The sequence below is a fragment of the Vanellus vanellus genome (assembly GCF_965231255.1).
Source record: "Vanellus vanellus genome assembly, chromosome: 19".
Classification (NCBI taxonomy): Eukaryota; Metazoa; Chordata; class Aves; order Charadriiformes; family Charadriidae; genus Vanellus; species Vanellus vanellus.
In genome coordinates, this window is record NC_138924.1 from 11,185,192 (window position 1) to 11,203,566 (window position 18,375).

General features: G+C 43.3%; 1 protein-coding gene across 2 annotated transcripts in view; it reads right to left on the bottom strand.

Moving 5' to 3' along the window:
• The window catches only part of ACACA (acetyl-CoA carboxylase alpha), a gene marked incomplete at its 5' end in the record, with an annotated part of 135,274 nt that extends 117,314 nt beyond the window's left edge, over positions 1-17,960 (bottom strand). The window contains 6 exons of one of the 2 annotated variants that reach the window (XM_082493206.1): positions 477-575; positions 1,787-1,868; positions 2,326-2,435; positions 2,664-2,802; positions 3,437-3,569; positions 17,748-17,960. In XM_082493206.1, coding sequence (XP_082349332.1) covers positions 477-575; positions 1,787-1,868; positions 2,326-2,435; positions 2,664-2,802; positions 3,437-3,569; positions 17,748-17,938 — 754 coding nt within the window. Of the gene's footprint in view, positions 1-476; positions 576-1,786; positions 1,869-2,325; positions 2,436-2,663; positions 2,803-3,436; positions 3,570-7,584; positions 7,638-17,747 lie in introns of those variants that run through there. The other variant, XM_082493207.1, reaches the window with a different exon arrangement.
• Positions 17,961-18,375: the final 415 nt, after the last annotated feature.

The following is an 18,375-nucleotide window of genomic DNA, read 5'->3' on the forward strand; positions in this document are numbered from 1 at the left end:
GTTCGACAAGGAACCAGTCTGGAAGTATTTACAGAAGAGGGAATGCAGAATGTAAACAGGTATTTCTGTTTTCTGGGGAGCAAATCTTTACATCCAACAAGTTATATCCTCCTTCATTTACCTTGTGCAATTCTGAGAAAGAGATTGTTATTTACAGTCTTTTGAAACTATAGAGCTTCCATGGAAGCAGAGTATTGGCTGTGTGCTCCAAAACTACACACTATTTGCTAGAAAAGTAGAGGCTGCAGAAATACCAGATATTACAGCACATTACACACCATGTAAATTTTGCCTGACATATCCACATATCATAGTCACTATGTCTAAGCCTCAGGTAATTCAAATTTGAAAGCCTAAACAGATGGAACATATCTTCAGACATCTTTTTGTGCACAGAATCTTCTTAAAAGATTAGACATGTTGAAGAAAAAAAGATTAGGATTGTCTTGATAAATACAGGGCAATTTCCTTCTTACCGCTGCCACTCCAAGGAAGAGTGGGAATGCCGGCTGTCTGAGCCACTATTGAAGAAGCAATTTTATCTCCTAAGGCCCACATGGCTTGGCTTGGAGGACCTGCACAGAGCAAAAACAATGCATGGGAGAGACACAGAAGATATCAGACATTAGAGAAATGTCCAGAAGTCTAATTTAGGTTCCACTTAAGAGGGATAAATAAACACTCCTAGCAGGGTCGGTGCATGCCACATCTCAACTGGTATAAATCAACATTTCTGCACCGAAACAGAGAGCATGAGCTATATCAGCCAGGAAACTAAAAGCAAACACACTAGAGTACTTTTGACCAAGGAGGAGTTAAATGCCATTGAAAACACAGCGATGCAACCAAAGACGCATCACAATAGCTTAAGTGCCCATCCTGTTAAAGAAGTATTGGGACACTCAGCTTGAAAGCACCACTCTGTCCATGTGTCCTCAAGCTGGGCCTGCTCTCAAAGGGATGGCAGGCACTAGTAACTGGTACTGGACGTGCTACTGGAATAATAATTCAGTGCCCTGATTTTACTTGAAATGTGGTTTGTATGGGACTGTAATGTACGATTGGTAAGAGGTTTAAACTGGAATTAAAATACAGCTTTTAAATCCACTCCTCTTCAAAGGTCCAAAGTATTTCCACAGTTATGGCTCAACACGCTGGAGATAAAAAGATTTGCCAGCAGTCAGAACATGATACGACTATCCCCAGGCTATGTTCAGACCATGACTTTTACCACAAGTCCATCTTTAGTTTTAAACACAGCACGTGTCCAAAACCTTATCTAGTATTCAGATCCATGTGGTTCGGGAGATGAGGCTTCCTGCTTCAAACATCTCCAGCACTCGGTTACCTACACTGCTAACTAGACCACAAATTTCATGTACCTTCAACATAAAACTCCACTCTTTCCATAAAACCAAACTACCAACACCCTCTTAAAAATGACGACGGAGACATTCAGCATCCTGCTTTCACAGGAATCTTTTCTGCTTTTTCTCTCTCACAATATTCAAAGATGCATTGGAGAACTTGCCACTTCTCCCATACAAGAACTATTTCCCAGCATATGTCCCAACTTTATCTAGTTTTGTTAGCCTCAACGACTGGAAATAGACAACACTGTTACACAGCATAGTCTGTTGCTCTGACTACTGTAAAGAACATATCGTCAATCTCACACTTGTAAACCATACCTCATCGCTCTCTTTTAGACTCAAGATTTTCTTTCAGTAAACCCACACATGCTAAAATAAGGACTAGACATTATATCAGCAGTATATATCCTCACCCATGAAAGCAATTCCATTTTTGTGGAGAAGTTCTGGTAGTTTAGGGTTCTCAGATGCGTGGCCCCAGCCAGCCCATACAGCCTGCAGAAGAAAATAACATAATTCACTCTTTGTTTTAGTAAAACAAGTGACCAGAATTAGAAAGCATGCAGATACTTCAAGTCTTTCTTTTCCTCACTGACAACAGCCTCATAACACCAGTAAGCCAGACCAGCCTCCTGAGCCACATGATATGCTTAATTTAAAAGGCTGGTGTACTGCATCATATAGAAAAGTCAAAGGCGGCTACCGAAGCGAGCCACCGAAGGGGAACTTAGTGTAGGGAAGCGCAAGGGGGAAGGGAACGTCTTATCTCCTGCAGATACTCATACTGGGAAATCTACTGCATTGTAATATGCATTGCCTTTTGGTGCTAGTATAGGTTTGTAATTTCAATTTCTTTGACCTGTTTTTTTCCCCAGATACAATTGGTTATTTAAGGAGAGAAGATTGCTTGCTGTTACCTCCTGTTTTGAAAATTATCTTTGACACTTCTCACCTGCACTGGAATCCGCTTAGCAATATCAAGAATGAGTTCCACATTCGCATAGTTGTTGTTGTTCGGTCCTCCTGGAACTGGAACGTAGTGGTCTGCCATTTTAATATACTCTGCAAACACAAAGGAAATCTCATTTAGATTGCAAATCTAATAAATGGTACTTGGTCTAAAATTCCCTAAATCTACAGTACTGGAAGGACTTAATCTCCTCCCAGAAAAATCAGTTACTTGACAGTATGGTATGTGATGCAGTGGACATACATTCAGCTTCTTGCATCCTCGGGGTCACACGGGTCTGTGCAAGGAGAAGGTTGTGCACTTTCAGTTTTACAACTCACCTGCATTTGCTTTCAGATCCTCTGGAGTCACCATGACAACAAATCTGATTGCCCGCTCATTTCGAAACATCTCGTAGGACCAGCGTCGGATGGACCTCATGCATTTCACTGCTGCAATGCCATTATTTGCTATCAGGACCTGAGTACATTAGAAGCAGGGATGAGAGAGAGTCTAAATAGCACAAAACACTAAACAATAATGAAAACAGTTTTTTCTCTGCAGACTCGTCATCCAATTCTGGGGCTGTGCAGTTTCGTTAGCCAGTATTCTATTCAGCAAGAACACTTAAAGGCCCATCAGTCGATTCAGAAATCAGCTCTTGCTCAAGCTTAAAGATTTGAATGTATTATGCTTTGTTTGGATTACAGAGTAGAAGGGCACATGAGAATAGGCACAACAAGTGGAAAAAACATTCCACAGCTGAAAGGAAGAGACCTCATCCATTAAATGATTATGTATTTTTAAATACATTTCTTCGTGTTTTTTCCAGTCCACTTTAGTTATATCTGTCTATAAATCCTTTTGTATCAGCAGAAGTGCTCTAGCTCACTCAATTTTTTTTCCTGTCACACTAAGCTAAAACAATGGGATGTTTACTCATCCCACAGAAAATAAAATGGAAACACAATGATTACAGGCAGAAGTACAACTGTCATGTTCAGGAATATTAATATTTTGATATCTGCAATGTACAGCCTTACATAGAGAGGTCATAGCTCAAAAGAAGGGAACAAAATGCAATACGCTAAAGTTAAAAAGGTGAGTAACTTACCTTTTCAATAACTTTATTCCCTCCAAAACGAGTAACAAATTCTGCTGGAGAAGCCACAGTGAAATCCCGCTGCACATCAACTTTCTTCCTGTCCCGGCCTTGCTTTACAAGGTGCAAACCAGACATACTGGGCCTACGGAAATTTGTGGGAGACAGAAAAAAGCAACTTGGCAGTGCAGACATACACAAATAGATGAGGGTATGTAAACAGTTCGTAAAGTTCCCCTTGACCATATTCCCCAAGTACACAAGCAGACTCTCCTTGCCTCCAGACCACCATTATAGGGATGACTCTGTTTTTTCACTACCTTTCCGTTATCTCTCTGCAAAAGCCAGGTGATCTGGAGAAATTCTGGTTATGCTAATAGATAAATAGGTAAAAATATGTTCACTGCATATTGCTGCCCAACACAGAACGACAGCTCTCCACCACACGGCTTTCAATTCATCTAGGAAAGCTGGAAAATTACAACAATGTTTTCTGGCGTTGGTAAAACAAGCTACTAAGATCAGACTCGGCATGGAAATCCTATTGGGCAACCACAGCAAATAAATCTCCAGGTGTCAATGAGAGACTCTGTCACCAGCTACTTCAAATCATTTTCCAATAGTTTTCTATCACCCAGTCTTTAGTATCTTCCTCAAAAGTTCTGAGAGCTAGAGGACAAATTAATCACACTACTTCTACAGAATCTTTCTGCAGGAAGGAGAGATCATAGAATCATAGAATGGTTTAGGTGATTTGCTTATGTACCTGCAAGTTCTAACTGAATAAAACTAAGGATTTTGTAAGAGACTAACTTATGTAATATTAGGAATAAATATATCTTTGTATGTTAACTTTCTCTCCTCCACCACATGCTGAACTAAGTCTTTAATCCATACGCCCTCACCTCAAATTCTTGTACCTTTGCAAAGGTACAGCAAAACACTGACATTTGAAATTAGTTACTAAAAGAGGGTAGTACTGACTTAACCGTGCCTCGTAATTAAAAGTGGTTCATCCTTCACGCCACTCCCTCAGACCCCAGGGACTACAAATGCCATGTGGAAAACACCTCAGAAATATCTGGCAGCGTAAGAAGCCTGAACAGCTTCCTGCAGGGTAAGGAGTCAACGGGAGAGGAACGCTGTCGGGGCTCCTCATGGTGTGGTTAACAATTCCCGCTGTCTCAGCTATTCCTCAGCCACCTGGCCAAAACGGATGCGAGAGGCCATGAAGAACGTTACCTCTGTTTTGCTAAAAATCAAAGAGATCGTGATCATACAATCATAGAATAGTTTGGGTTGGAAGGGACCTCGAAGATCATCAAGTCCCACCACCCTGCCCTGGGCAGGGACACCTCCCACCAGCCCAGGTTGCTCCCAGCCCCGTCCAACCTGGCCTTGAACACTTCCAGGGATGGGGCAGCCACAGCTTCTCGGGGCAACCTGCACCAGGGGCTCACCACCCTCACAGGGAAAAATTTCTTCCTAATATCTAATCTAAATCTCCCCTTTTCCAGTTTGAAGCCATTCCCCCTCATCCTATCGCTCCATGCCCTTGTACAAAGTCCCTCCCCAACTCTCCTGGAGCCCCTGTAGGGACTGGAAGGCCGCAATAAGGTCTCCCCGGAGCCTTCTCCTCTCCAGGCTGAACACCCCCAACTCTCCCAGCCTGTCTTCCCAGCAGAGGGGCTCCAGCCCTCCCAGCATCTTCATGGCCTCCTCTGGACTTGCTCCAACAGAATGAATGAATAGATGAATATTGGGAAGGTATTTAAAAAACTACAAAAGGCTTTGGAAAGACCCAAGAGCAACCGAGGGGGTCAGTGCCACTGGAGCAGCTGTGTAGCTGGCAGCATCTGTCTCCAGGACCCACACGGGCCATGCTGTCCGCCCTTCAGCCATGGGAAACCCAGCAGGAACCTCTGGCCTAATCAGCTGCTCAACTGATGATACCATTGAGCAACTCCACTGGGAAATGGGATGGGATGCAGCAGAACGCGACTGGAATTGCTGGGGGAGGGCACGAAGGGAAAACCAACCCAAGCACAAGCCAAGCCACATAGAACATCTGGAGGTCTCCTTTTAAACACAGCCACCGAGGGCAGGTAGCCCCAGAGCCGTACCTGTGAGGTTCACTGCCCTACATAAGGTTTGGAGCATCCTGGCTCCAATGAGGTGCTGTTAGAGGTGTTTGGTGACAGCCTGCGAGGGAACACACGGATTCCCCCTCACGTTCTCTCACAAATACATCACGGCCTGTGAAGATTTACCTATCTGGAATGCAGGCCTGGAGCACAGTAATACCACAAAGCAGTATTTTGACTAAAAAATTTGCTGATGAAAGAAGTCCTGAACAAACTGTAGCTAGTGTCTGGTATAAATACAGATTCTTTTCTTACCCATCTTTCCCATGAATGATCACGGTGCTAACGCAGACTGCGCTGTGCTTTGCAGTACACATTAACAAAAAGGATCTTGCCTCATACTGTCTAGCACAACCTATTCAAAAAGGCATATGCCAAATCCTGGTATAATTAACCAAGAACTGTACTATAACAAAAGGTGATCTTTCAGGTAAGGCAAGATCAGTACCCAGATCTGACCATAAAGACATGTTTATCTACCACACACAGGATGGAAAGGATCCTTCCCCTTCCTCTCCACCTTTGTGCACACCATCTGCTTTGGCGGTGACATCCTACTGTGGCACAATTCTGACTTTGCGAGGATTTCCAGAACAGCAAGAAAGCATATTTACAGCACTTGAAATTCAGACCCTGCGTTGTGTGTTAACACATCAGTCTTTCTCTCCCACTTGTGAGATACTCCCATGACAAACGGCCATGCTGATGGAGAACTTCAAGTTACAGTCTTGTAAATTTTGAGCTGAACTGGGAAGTGAAAACCTGTTCGAAGCACAGTGAAAGAGACTTTGAAGAATCCATGAAGCCAAGAGTGGGAGAAGTAAAGGTAACAGGAAAACCAAGATCAATAGGGTGATTTTAAAGCATACTAAAAAAAATAGATGACTATCCCCAGTGGTATTCTGGGACATATAAATGGCTGTACCAGGTCAGAACAAAGTACACCGAGTCTAGTAACTTGTCTCAAAGAAGAGCTGCTACCTGATCTCCAGGGAAGGGCATAAGAACCGTAAGTGAGCAGGGGTTCTTCCCCTGTGTACTTTCCCTTCTTCTAGTGAGCTGCACTTTCAGAGACAGACATTGTCATTGAACTTAAAACTTGTCCCTATGAGCAAGATTTCACAAACGGCTCTGTGATAATCGCAGCCCAGGAGTTCAAGGACAGGAGCCAACAGGCAAGGAAGAGAGGAAAGGTGTAGTTAAGGTTTAATTTCTACTAAATTTGTGTATTTAAAAAGGGTCAGAATCTGCAGCATGGCAAAGGAAGGAGCACAGTCCAACAAGTGAGACAGGTTTATTCATTGCGGGTTTATTGAGAGCAGTCTCAACAGAAACAGAAAAAAGATAAAAATCCTGGGGTCAGAATCTGTGAATGCATATGAATATGAACTATCCCGCCCAAGCTAAAATTACTACACACATAGATACTGCTACCGATAAAATGTCAACAAATCCAGAGGTTGGTCATCCAGAATAATGCACAATCACTTATTTATAAGAAAGTATAGTTCCATTTAATTTGTGACAGTAAGCATACCAACAACATTAGGCTTATTTACTAACAACCACAGGCTGCACATTATAACCGAAACAGGAGAGATTTTTTCTTTTTGCAGGGTAAGAGGTAGAAGTTGGCAACAAGGAAGAAAGAACACCAATCTCTAAGTAAAACAAAATAAACACTGAGTTAGTAACAGTCATCCCTATTAATCACCAGGTCACAACTGCAGAGTTTCATTACATAGGAACTTTTCAAAATGTTTGTCTATCCTTCAGTTTGGAGAGGTTAGGAGTTATGCAGAATCTCAAACTTTGACACTGATTCCCCAGCTAAGATTTATTGTAGCATCCTTCTTACAGACTGCAGGCACAGATACCTCCCAGTAACTGGCGAGATTTCAGAGGATAAAATTAACATGGAAAAATATCAGTATGCATTTCCCGTACGGAGTGCCCAACTGCCTTGGACCAAGACGGCCGCTGCTATGAGGAGACAATCATATCTGTAATTCTTACCTTTGCAGCATGTGATATCTCATTTCCTGACTCTGCTCTGCAGAATCCTCCATGCTGTCTCAGTGAAGGAATTAACAGATCTCGGGCTTGCTTAAGACTCGTCTAGTGTAGCTGCTGCTATTTAATTTTTTTTCAATACCGCAGCTCAAACCGCAGCATGAGAAAGCTGCAAAGAGCCTCCTGCACTTCTTGAAGCAGTGGCACTTCTCAGATTGCTTCAATCTTTTAACCTTTGTCCCTTTGCTTTCCACCACCCATCTCTCAGTCACTCTTCCTGTGACGCAGCGTGCACAGAGAGGGTAGCAGCTTCCCTCCTCTGCGCCCGGAGGAAAGCAGCTGATCAGGAAAGACAGAAAATGATCTACAGCTTACGTAAGCAGGCTTAACACACCGCATGCTGCCGGCAGCAATGGCCAGCCCCGGTTCAGGCTCCCCACCACGGGGGTCACCGCTTCCCCCCGCGCTCTATCAGCATCCCGAGGAACCCTGCACCACTGGTCACACAACGGCGAGCACCTCCCCAGCAGCCAGCTTTGCCAGAGCAAAGCAGCAACTACGGGGGCCACATTTGCCCGGAGAATTCAATCAACATGTAGGATTTAATATCAGATTTTCAGGAGGGGCAGGGAGGTGATAAGGAAAGCATTTCCAGGGCTGCAGAGAAGAAAGTCAGAGGCACAGTTTGCACCGGTGACCCAGACACGAGGCAACGGGTCATACCGGACACCAGCTTGGAAGCTGGCAGACCCTGCACAAGTCACTTAAGTTTCTGTGCCTCTGTTTCTCCAGCTATAAAATGGAGATGAGATCACCCCAAGTGCTATAAGAATAAATATCCCCACAAGCAAAGTGCAACAGTACTGCAGGGTCCAGTAACACCACTGGAGAACGGAAGAATCACTCAGTATTGAGCACATGTGAAAACATAAATTGCACATTTGGGGGTAGGGAAAGGATAAGCAAGGACAACAACTGCAGCAATACAGTGATGATCAAACCTGGACTGGAACTAGACACAGCAACTGGATTACATTTTTAAATTTCATAGAATCGTTTAGGTTGGAAAAGACCTTTAAGATCATCAAGTCCAACCATTAACTTAGAACTGCCAAGTCCACCACTAAACCATGTCCCTCAGCACCACATCTACATGTCTTAAATACCTTTACATTCCACAACATTTGGGTCTGTCCCGATGCAGAGCCATATGCAGATAGCACAGCTTTTATTTGATGCACACATATTCCAAGAGTCTGGGCAAATGCCAGGCAATCACCCAGGAGGGGATCACTCAAACTACAGGAAGAAGTACCCGGAGGGAAAGTGTCACTTTAACGTGATGACAGTGTGCAACCTTGAGCCCCGAAGGGCAAGGTGAGGTCGCTGCAGGAGACAGGGAACTAAGAATAGTCCAGGCGATATGAGCAACGACCAACACAGCAAGTGCCATGTGTCTGATAAAGTGCAGGCAAACAATTCTCTGGGGATCCAATTTCTTCCAGCATTGTCAGCAGAAGGGTAAAGGGGACAGCGACACACTGTGGCAGTGAAGAAGGCAGTCACAGTGGAATAAATCTCTTCACCGGACAGCGGAGACAAGAGATACCAGGGAACAAACAGAGTTCAAACAAACAAAAAAAACCCAACATCACATATCTACCTAATAACTAAATGCCTCTCTCACCTGTCAGCCTCTGTTCCTCTTTGAAGAACTACTCAAACTAGTCAACTATGAAGTACAGCAGAAATTTGCCATTTAATTGATTTTGAAACAGAAGTATGTAAGAAAAAGCAACTTGTCTTGAAATGTTTTCCAGTACTGGCTCCATCCTGAGATGCCCCCGTCACCCCACATTCCCAGTGTGGTACCGACCCTGGGTCCCTGCCTCTCGCACCCTGGCACGCACCACTCCGGCCACGGAACTCTGCTCCCCCAGGTTCTCTGGGCTCCTGCTCCCCTCCACCTCTGCAGGGAGGCTACCACCAACCCACCGTTTCACCAGTTCCAAACAAGCCATCAGAAAGATAGAGAATCATGAACCTAGAGACTCTGCTTGATAAAATCTGTGTCACTTTCTCTCCTGGTCATCACTAGGTAAGACCGGCAAAACCCAACAGACTTTACGTTACTCCACTGGGTATGTATTTCATGTAGAAACTGATATAGAATCATAGCACGGTTAGAGTTGGAAGGGACCTTAAAGACCATCTAGTTCCAACCCCCCCTGCCATGGGCAGGGACACCCTCTGCTAGCCCAGGTCGCTCAGATATATTCCATCATTTTCCAAATAGAATACTTGCATGATCCATTAGATTTCCTCAGTTCTTGATCCTGATTTGAGATTAAAATTTATACACACTATAACTGAAATTTTATTTTTCAGGTTTTGTGAAAACCGCTTCCCAATGACTTGTCTGTGCACCTAAAAACCCCACCCACAGCCCCCAATCCAAACAGTTCCTGACCATTGTAGCTGCAAGGAAACAAATCCTACATGTCCACACAGCTCGATGTTAGAGGAGCAGGTTTAGCACTGGTTAAAAACATGCACCGTGCCTTCTGCCAGCTGAATTCCCTGCTATGAAATCAATAGACACGATTTGCTGCAGCATCCCTACAAAAATCTGCTACACAAGGATGTGTCATTCTGATACAATACTTACCATCAAACACACACACACGACAAAGCTCGTTTCTTAAATATAATGCTACTTCAAACCCAAACAGCAAACACCCTGTGAAAACCATCCCCCTAGGCCTGCTGTCAGACAAAAGGAAAGCCTGCGCAGTTCTCTTCTGTTCTAGCCTCCATGAAAAAAAGCATTCATTACGGACACATACCTGACGCACATCGCAGCTAGGAGCCCGCATCGATCCCAGCACTGTAACATGCCAAGTGCTATCAGTGACGTAGCCGTTTATTCCAGAGGCAGTGATGCATTAACTGGCTTGTTTGGAAGGCAGCCTTAAGGAGACTGCAGCACACACACACCCCCCGAGAAAGGATGTTTTTCCACCCCCCCTCCAGACTAGGCCTGTAAAGGGTGTGGAGAGAAGGCAGCTCTCATCATCAGTTTGGGCTTTATGTTTTGTAAATATGTAAGCGCTGATGTGGACACATATCTGATCTGGGTGGTAAGACTCAAGCCAGCTGAAGCATCCGTATGATCTGCTCCGGTTTTAGATCTGCCCATGCAACCTATTTCACATAAAGGCAGAGAGAGAGAGCAAGCATATATGTAGTCCACACAGCAATACAGAATTATGCAGCTGGAGTAAATGTTTTTTACTATGTCTCAGGTAAGGGACACGGGGAGGCAGCATTCTGCACTGATTCAAAGACAGTTTTTGCCTGGGAGTTTAAAGAGACAGAACAGTTGGCTTTAACGCAGACACTGCTGGACATCAGTGCTTCAACCTGTAAATCAAAACAAAATCAGACTTCACTCAGCTCTGACAAAGGACTGAGCCTAAGGACTTCAGGAAATTAAATAAAGGATGCAGCACACCAAAAAAATCAAAACCAACAGTCCTCTTCATGCTCTCTGGCTAAATAACTTCACTCTCATGCTAATACATATTTTGAATGGCCATCAAGGCAGGTCTTTAGCTGCAAGCAGTAACTTTGGTTCCAAAACTACAGACCCCAAAGTGGCCCAAGCTGCTAGAATTCCCCTCAACCAACCAAGTACCAACAGCTGCAATGGATGCAGATTCTAAGTGCCGAGACATTTGTTTGTCAGATATTTTCTTTTCCTAAACCATCTGCCATGCTGTACACATTCGAAACTGGACCATACCCACAGGATGCACACACCGAATCACTGGTGTTCCCTGCAAGTCTCAAAGCAACACCACAGTTGTTACTACAGGAGGGAACCTGTTGATTTAAAGTTCACTGAGCTCCTCTGGATCACACACTCTTATGTATACTGCGCTCAAAACCACTTCACTCCTGAGCATCTTCAACACAGCCCACGACCTGCTCTCCCTGACTGCTCCAAGGTATGCTGCACTCAACTTTATGAGTCTCGTGCCTAACGAGCCTCCTGCCTCCTGCACGCTCCAAGCCCCTCCCTTCTCCTTCAAATTCATCTTTCAGAACCCATTTCTTCATCATGTCCTTCCCGCTTAGAGCGATGGCGCCAATTTTCGCCCCTCAAAAATAACCAGTAAATCCAAATGTCAATCCAAATAAATAGCCAAATTTAATTGATATCCATACTCCAGTTCCTAAAACCACAAAGTACTGAAAGATCTTTACTTCTGCATCCTCATGAAGTACAAACTTCCACAGATTCCTGGAGTAACAGCCTAACGCACTCCAGGTCAAGCCCTGCCACCGGGATAAGTTAACACCAACAACAATAGTTCTGCAACTGCGAAGAGAGCATGACTGGAGTCTCTGGCAAGGAGCCTTCCCAGCCCTCTTGGACAAAGTTCAAGTGTTGAACAGATCTGGTCTGCATGAAAAAGAGAATATATGTTTTTTAACAACCAGAATTAAGGGGATGGGTGGGGAAGTTTTGCATAAAATTTATCACTGTTTTGCCTCGTGTAAGAGACTCCAGTAGAGAAAGCACAGTGCAGCCCATCTCAGCAACTAGTCTTACAGACAGTTACCACATGGAGTCAAGAGATCCAAGTTATTCCCTAGCATGGAGATTCTTTGCTTGCCCACCTAAAATCAGTGTAACGCACCTCTTCTTTTCCCAGATTTGTTGCAAGCCTGCATTCACTGGGGATACAAGCGCTTGGCTGTGAGGGGATCCTGCAAAAGCACTTGCCTTTGAACACCTTCGCTACCTTTCCCAAGCTGGATGAAAAGCGAGGGCATTCTGCAAAATACAGAGTGGGGGGCCTAAAGTATTCTGATAGGGACAAAGTATACTTCCTTATCTTTTCAATTAGAAATACCAGATCAGTACGCAAGTAGGAGACACTGTCACTGCTGTGGTATCTCAGCCAGCTAATCTTTGCAAATTCTCCCTACAAATTACTGAATTTGGAGATGTTTCCAACGTTAACTGAGGTCAGAGAGAGTAAAACACATTACAGCAAAATAAAAAGAAAGCTACTTTTGAGAGGTATGCAGATCAAAAGCCCTTTAAAGTGCATTTGTTGACTAAATGGAGTAGAAAAAGTTATAACTGACAGGTTATCAGTACAACCAGAAACAGTTCAGAATCCAAAACACCTTACAAGCTTCCTCTTTTTCAACAGATACAGGAAGAAATTCAACTTTTCACTCCAGGTGGATGAAGTTCAAAATACAAAACACCACATCACTCACTGGCAGTAGTGGCAACAAAAGGGAACTAAATCCTTTCTTTTGGCAGGGGTTCCTCGAGGATGCACAGCTTTATTTCAATAACTTGCAGAAACACGCAATAACAGTATCACTCTCCCCCATCTGCTGAGCCAACAGCAACTGATCACATGCAAAGGAAAACCTCTCGGCGAGCAGCAATTCTGGTTTCATTAACGGCCTTCTGGTCCTGGAGACGCAACCCCATGCGAGTCGCCCGACAGAAGAACCTCAGCAGCACCATGGCAACTGAGAGCACCGACAGCAGGGCAAGAGCAGCCAACCGCAACTCCAGCAGAGAGCCTGGAACGGGATGGAATCAGTTCGGCAAAGGAGAAATCCTTTTGGATGCAGCTGGGACAGTCTCGGACACGGCAGTGAGAGCATCAGCCCTGCAGACACTGAGGCATACTTGTACTTCTGTGCACACATTTGTGCATAAAATTACAGTGGCCCTTATCATTTTACAAGATCAGTGCCCTATAGTGTAATCTCCTAACCGCAAACAGTTGGACTGGAAAGGAATTTTTTTTTAATTCAGAACAAGCTCAAAAGGATCCTTTATTACTTTTAGTACTCTGCGCAATCACTTCGCAACTGGTTTCTAAGCAGGCACCCTGTCCCCATGCCAGGCTGGGCATACTCAACACACTACTGCCCCAGTAAAATCGAGGCATTCTTCCAAAATTACTCTAATAGATGATTAGTTCTTCTTAAGCGTCTCAATAATTTATTGAGATTATTTACTGAGAAGTCCAAATACTATTGGGTGCTAAGAGCTAAAGTCTCTGTGGGCTTCACATCAGAGTAACAGTTGAGCCGCTTCCAAAAATTTGGCTTTCTGTTGATGCAAGTGAATTGTCAGGTGACTCTGTACACCCACTTCATCACTTATGAAACCAGAGCCCTGATGTATAAATACCAGAAGACATGCAGGTTTTATTCTATTTTAAACAAGAATTTGATACAAGATGCCATCTTTGAAGCCAGCAATAGTCAAGAACAATTTATTAAACAAAACGGACCTGAAGTACTTTCCAAGCAGCATTTATAGACAAGTTACTTAATCTACCACTAACTTGTAGATTGCTCCTTCAGAAAGGAGCATAGCATCTAACAGCTCACTACACTACAAACAAAAATGTATCCCAACAGGACTACTGCCTTCGGCTGGAAGTGCCGATGGAAATTTCTGAACTCAAAGACAACACAATTATGCCTGGAAGCAAACAGATTAAGAAAAAATGGTATGCTTGGTTTTGTTATCTAAAGGTGCAAAATGCAACAAAGGGCAAATTTTGTTGATGTAAACTGTACATAAGTAGAGTATTTTCTTCAATGTTAGATGCAATAATTAACAAGAGTGAGGAGGGCATTTACATGGTTTTTATTACTGATACTCCTAAAATAAAGCACAACTACAAGAGAAGAATCAGAACATTTCAGTCTGTATAGTTACCCTTCAAACACACAATTTCTGTTAAGTGCTAATGTTCCACACACCAATTTAAAGTTCATTATCAGAGCGTGGATTTCTCAATCCTATAAAGTCGCAGCCAACTGGCACAATCAAAGGTCTTCATAGATCTCCAGTGGTATGGAGGCCTATATTGTACAACCTGTCCCAGCAACACTGTCTTTAGCAACAGCATAAACACTTAACAAGATCAATAAGGTGATAGATGAAACAACACAGCGCACACACGCTCTGCATGCTCAAATGAAGAAACATGAGTTGGCATACAGACTGCCCATCGCTGGGTCAGGATATATCGATTAGACACCACAACCCCATCAGATGATAAGGCTCTCAGCAATGTTTTCCAGCCCAGGCAGGAGACCTGCAAATCTCAGGTACTGAAGATGTGCCAAACAGCCTACCAAAACACCTATGCTTCACAAACTGGCAACATGATGTCAGTTTTTACGGGGGTCTAAGAGCAAGGGAGAAGCAGCAATGCTGTTACTACACTCACAAACCCTTCTTCAGATGACTAAGTTCTGGATTTTAGACATCATTGTCCCCTGAACAGAATTGTTCCCTTCTCTGCAGCAAAGCCCCTCACCTCAAATACAAGCTTTCTCTATCTGACCAAAATTTCCTGTGTGAAACTAATCAGCAAATGGAAAAATTTCTGGCAGCTTCTTCAAGAAGATATGCTCCCTTGGACTTGCACCTTGTTTGACCCACTAGTCAAACTGTACAGAACTCTCGCTGAATTCATCTTTGTCACTTTTAGAAAGTGTTGTACCTTTGTGATCACCAGAAGGAAGCTGGAAGCAAGAATACCCATGTTCCACTAATTCACTGTCACAGCGTGACTTCAGGCAAGCTGTTGAACTTGTCTTTGTGTCAGTTTCTCCATCTGTAAACATTATTTGGAAATCTCTTGATGAAAGGAACTACCATCCTGGAAAACTATTTCAATACTTTATCTTAGAAAAACAGCCTATAATGCTGTAACTTTTTTTATTTGAATTGGCATTTCTCTCCAATTTAACTGAAAGCCAAGTACCCTCCAAAGAGAGTGCCAAAGTAAGCAAGTTGCAACAGAGGCGCTCAAGGTCGCACACCTATTGCATTATGCCTGGCTCTCTGATGCCAGGCAGTGCCCTAGAAGTTGCTTGATTTTCTTGCTCTCCTCTCGTCTGTTTCCACACTAATGGTTATGTGTTCATCCAGTGTCTTCTGTTCCTAAAATATACATAGTTACAGGGCTACATATTTTCCTGCTTCAAAATTACCTTTTGTGCTGCCAAATTATTATAACTGGCAGTCATTGGAAAGGTAATCCACTTTAAATTTGCGTTAAGATTTTACATCTGTCATATTACTGCCAGCTGGCTAAAGATGTCCATCAGTACAACCATAACAACTCTGTAAAGTACTGACTACTATCCCTCCTCTGCCTCAACCCAAAGAGTCTGCTACCATTTGTTTTCAGAGGCTGTCTCCCTAAAGTGGGAAGGGAACCACCAATAAAAGGGCAGATTAAAATTCCTTAATCTGCACAAGCAAAGAAACCAACAGAACAGAAGAACAAGCTGAAAGGATTAGCTAGTGGTATAAACATCTACTACTGATCAGTAAAAGCCAGAAGCCTTTTTGGAACCAACCATTTCTTCAAAAGCAACAAAGTAAAGGTAGCGAGGGATTGTTCGGTAAAAACTATAGCAGGATTCAGACTGTCCTGTACGTTCCTGAAATGGGACAACACCTTTTGAAAAAGCAGGCAGAAAGAGCAGCTCAAGAGGAGGCTCCCAGTTCTGACCACTGGGAGGAACTGCCGGGAGAATCGAGGGCTGAAAGGCCCCAGAACGAACAAGCACAAATCTATTTGTCAGGAACGAGCAGCAAAAAGGTAGTGAAGTTACAGCCAGCTGGAAGACATCAAGGACAAATCTTTCATAAACAAAAATGCATGTCCTTCCTTACATGCTAAAAGACTTGCAAACAAGGGACTTTGATTGCCACAGTAAATTTGGATGTTAGGAAGAATTTTAACACTGTCCAAAACTACGTTTTCATAAATAGAACAAGTATACATGAAACAACTGCAGGGTAGTCAGAAATTCAGATGATGGTGAGCAACTGTTCTGTTAAACTGGAAGGATGTATGAAGTGGGGCTTTGGTAAGGATCCATTCCAATACTGTTAACATTTTCTTTTTACATTCATCAGGTAGGAGCTTACCATCAAACTAGGAATGACTGAAGATGCTTTGGAATCATGAATCTAATTCTAAAGGAACTAGACAAGGTGGCAAAGTAACCTGAAATGAGCTGCTGCAATTCAGTAGTGCCACGTGCAAATATTACACCTGGTAAAAGATAACTTTATCAATATTCAGTGCGGTGATTGTTCATGGACTGCTGCTCCCCGTGTAAAACACCTCCTCACTCTGCCCAGCACTGACAAGGTCTCCGGCACAGTACTGCACACAGGTCTGGGCACCAGACCTCCTGGAATACAGGAAACAAATGAAGGGGACATGGAACCGATCAAACACCGAGAAACTGTCATCCGTACACACACGGAAAAGTACAAGACACCCAGCCTACCAGCTTATAACAGAGAAAATCCAATGGGCACGTCCCGCTAGTGGTATGCAGATCAGCAACACGGTAAAAATAAAGCGGCCTTTTGACAAGGAAATATTAACAACACGATCTCAAAAGCCCAACTTCATAACTCATTTGAGCCACAAAGAATTAGTAAGTAGGACTGAAGCAGCCCTTCTCCCAACTGTGAGACCTACATCTCCCTGAGCTGCAAGCAGCAGCTACCATACGAAGTCTCGGCTTATCACCACTTTGCAGGATAGTTTTCTTTAACCATCAACAAAATTTTCCCTATCCAAAACGAAAAATATTCCAAGCAATATGGAGTCACTGATCTTACCCAGGAGTACTGCAAATTCTTCGGCTACAAACAAAGCAGTAAATCCCATATGAAGACAAAATAAGCAAATAACACCCTCTCAGCAAACACGGCCCATCTAAAAGACATACGCAAGTGAAAACTTTAAAGATCTCAGTCAGCACATTTCAGTCTTCTGAACACCGGGACAAGAGACAGGCAGTATAAGCAGGCCCACCATAGCGCTCAACAGCTGAGATGTCTGAAGGGTGCTTATGGAATTTAGGCACGGATATTTCATTAAAACTAAAGCAAAACAGAAGGTTTTGATACAGACAAACATACAAGAGCTCATTTAGAAACAGAATGTCAGAAGATGTCTTGCGACAATGAAAACATCTGAAGCTAAACCTGAATAGAAAGTTGAATCTTTGAATTATCTTTGGAACGGACGGGATAAAAAGACTGAATCTGAGTACTATTTTATCCATACCTCATATGGCTTGCCAGGCCATCTTGAGCGTTAGAAAGTCCTAGATCAGAAAGGGAATCCGAGCAGACAGATACAGGCGACAAAGACCTCTCTTTCTCCTCTAGCAGATCAAGTTTCACCAAGGAGCTTGTCTCGTCTTCTGAGTTATCCTCTGACACAGAGCCAATAATAAAGCGAGAGTGAGGGTTCATCTCCAGGGGTTTATTGGGTTGGGAAGACTCTTCCATGGCTCCTACAAATTGGGCTCTCAGCACTGTAAAAGGGCAAAAAAAGGCAAAAAACCAAAACCTGAGGTTAATACCTGCTATTGCAGGACAAAGAAGAGAACAAAGCAAGGTTCACTTCTGATAGGAAACGCAATGTTAAAACACCACAGCTGAACCCAGAGAGGAGTCCAGGATCAAGAATAGCTACTTCTGCTACAAACATTGACTTTTCTATTTGCGCAAGGACTATGAGATCAAAGCAGCTGGTCATTCTGATCTGTTGCAGAACCTGTTAGTTTAGATAAAGCTGCAGTAGTCGCTTAAAAGGAAAAAAAAAATCATATACAAATGTATGACTAGAAATCTAAAATTTTTGTTTTACTATTATGCTTTGGTGAGTTATTGGTGACATTTAAAACCTG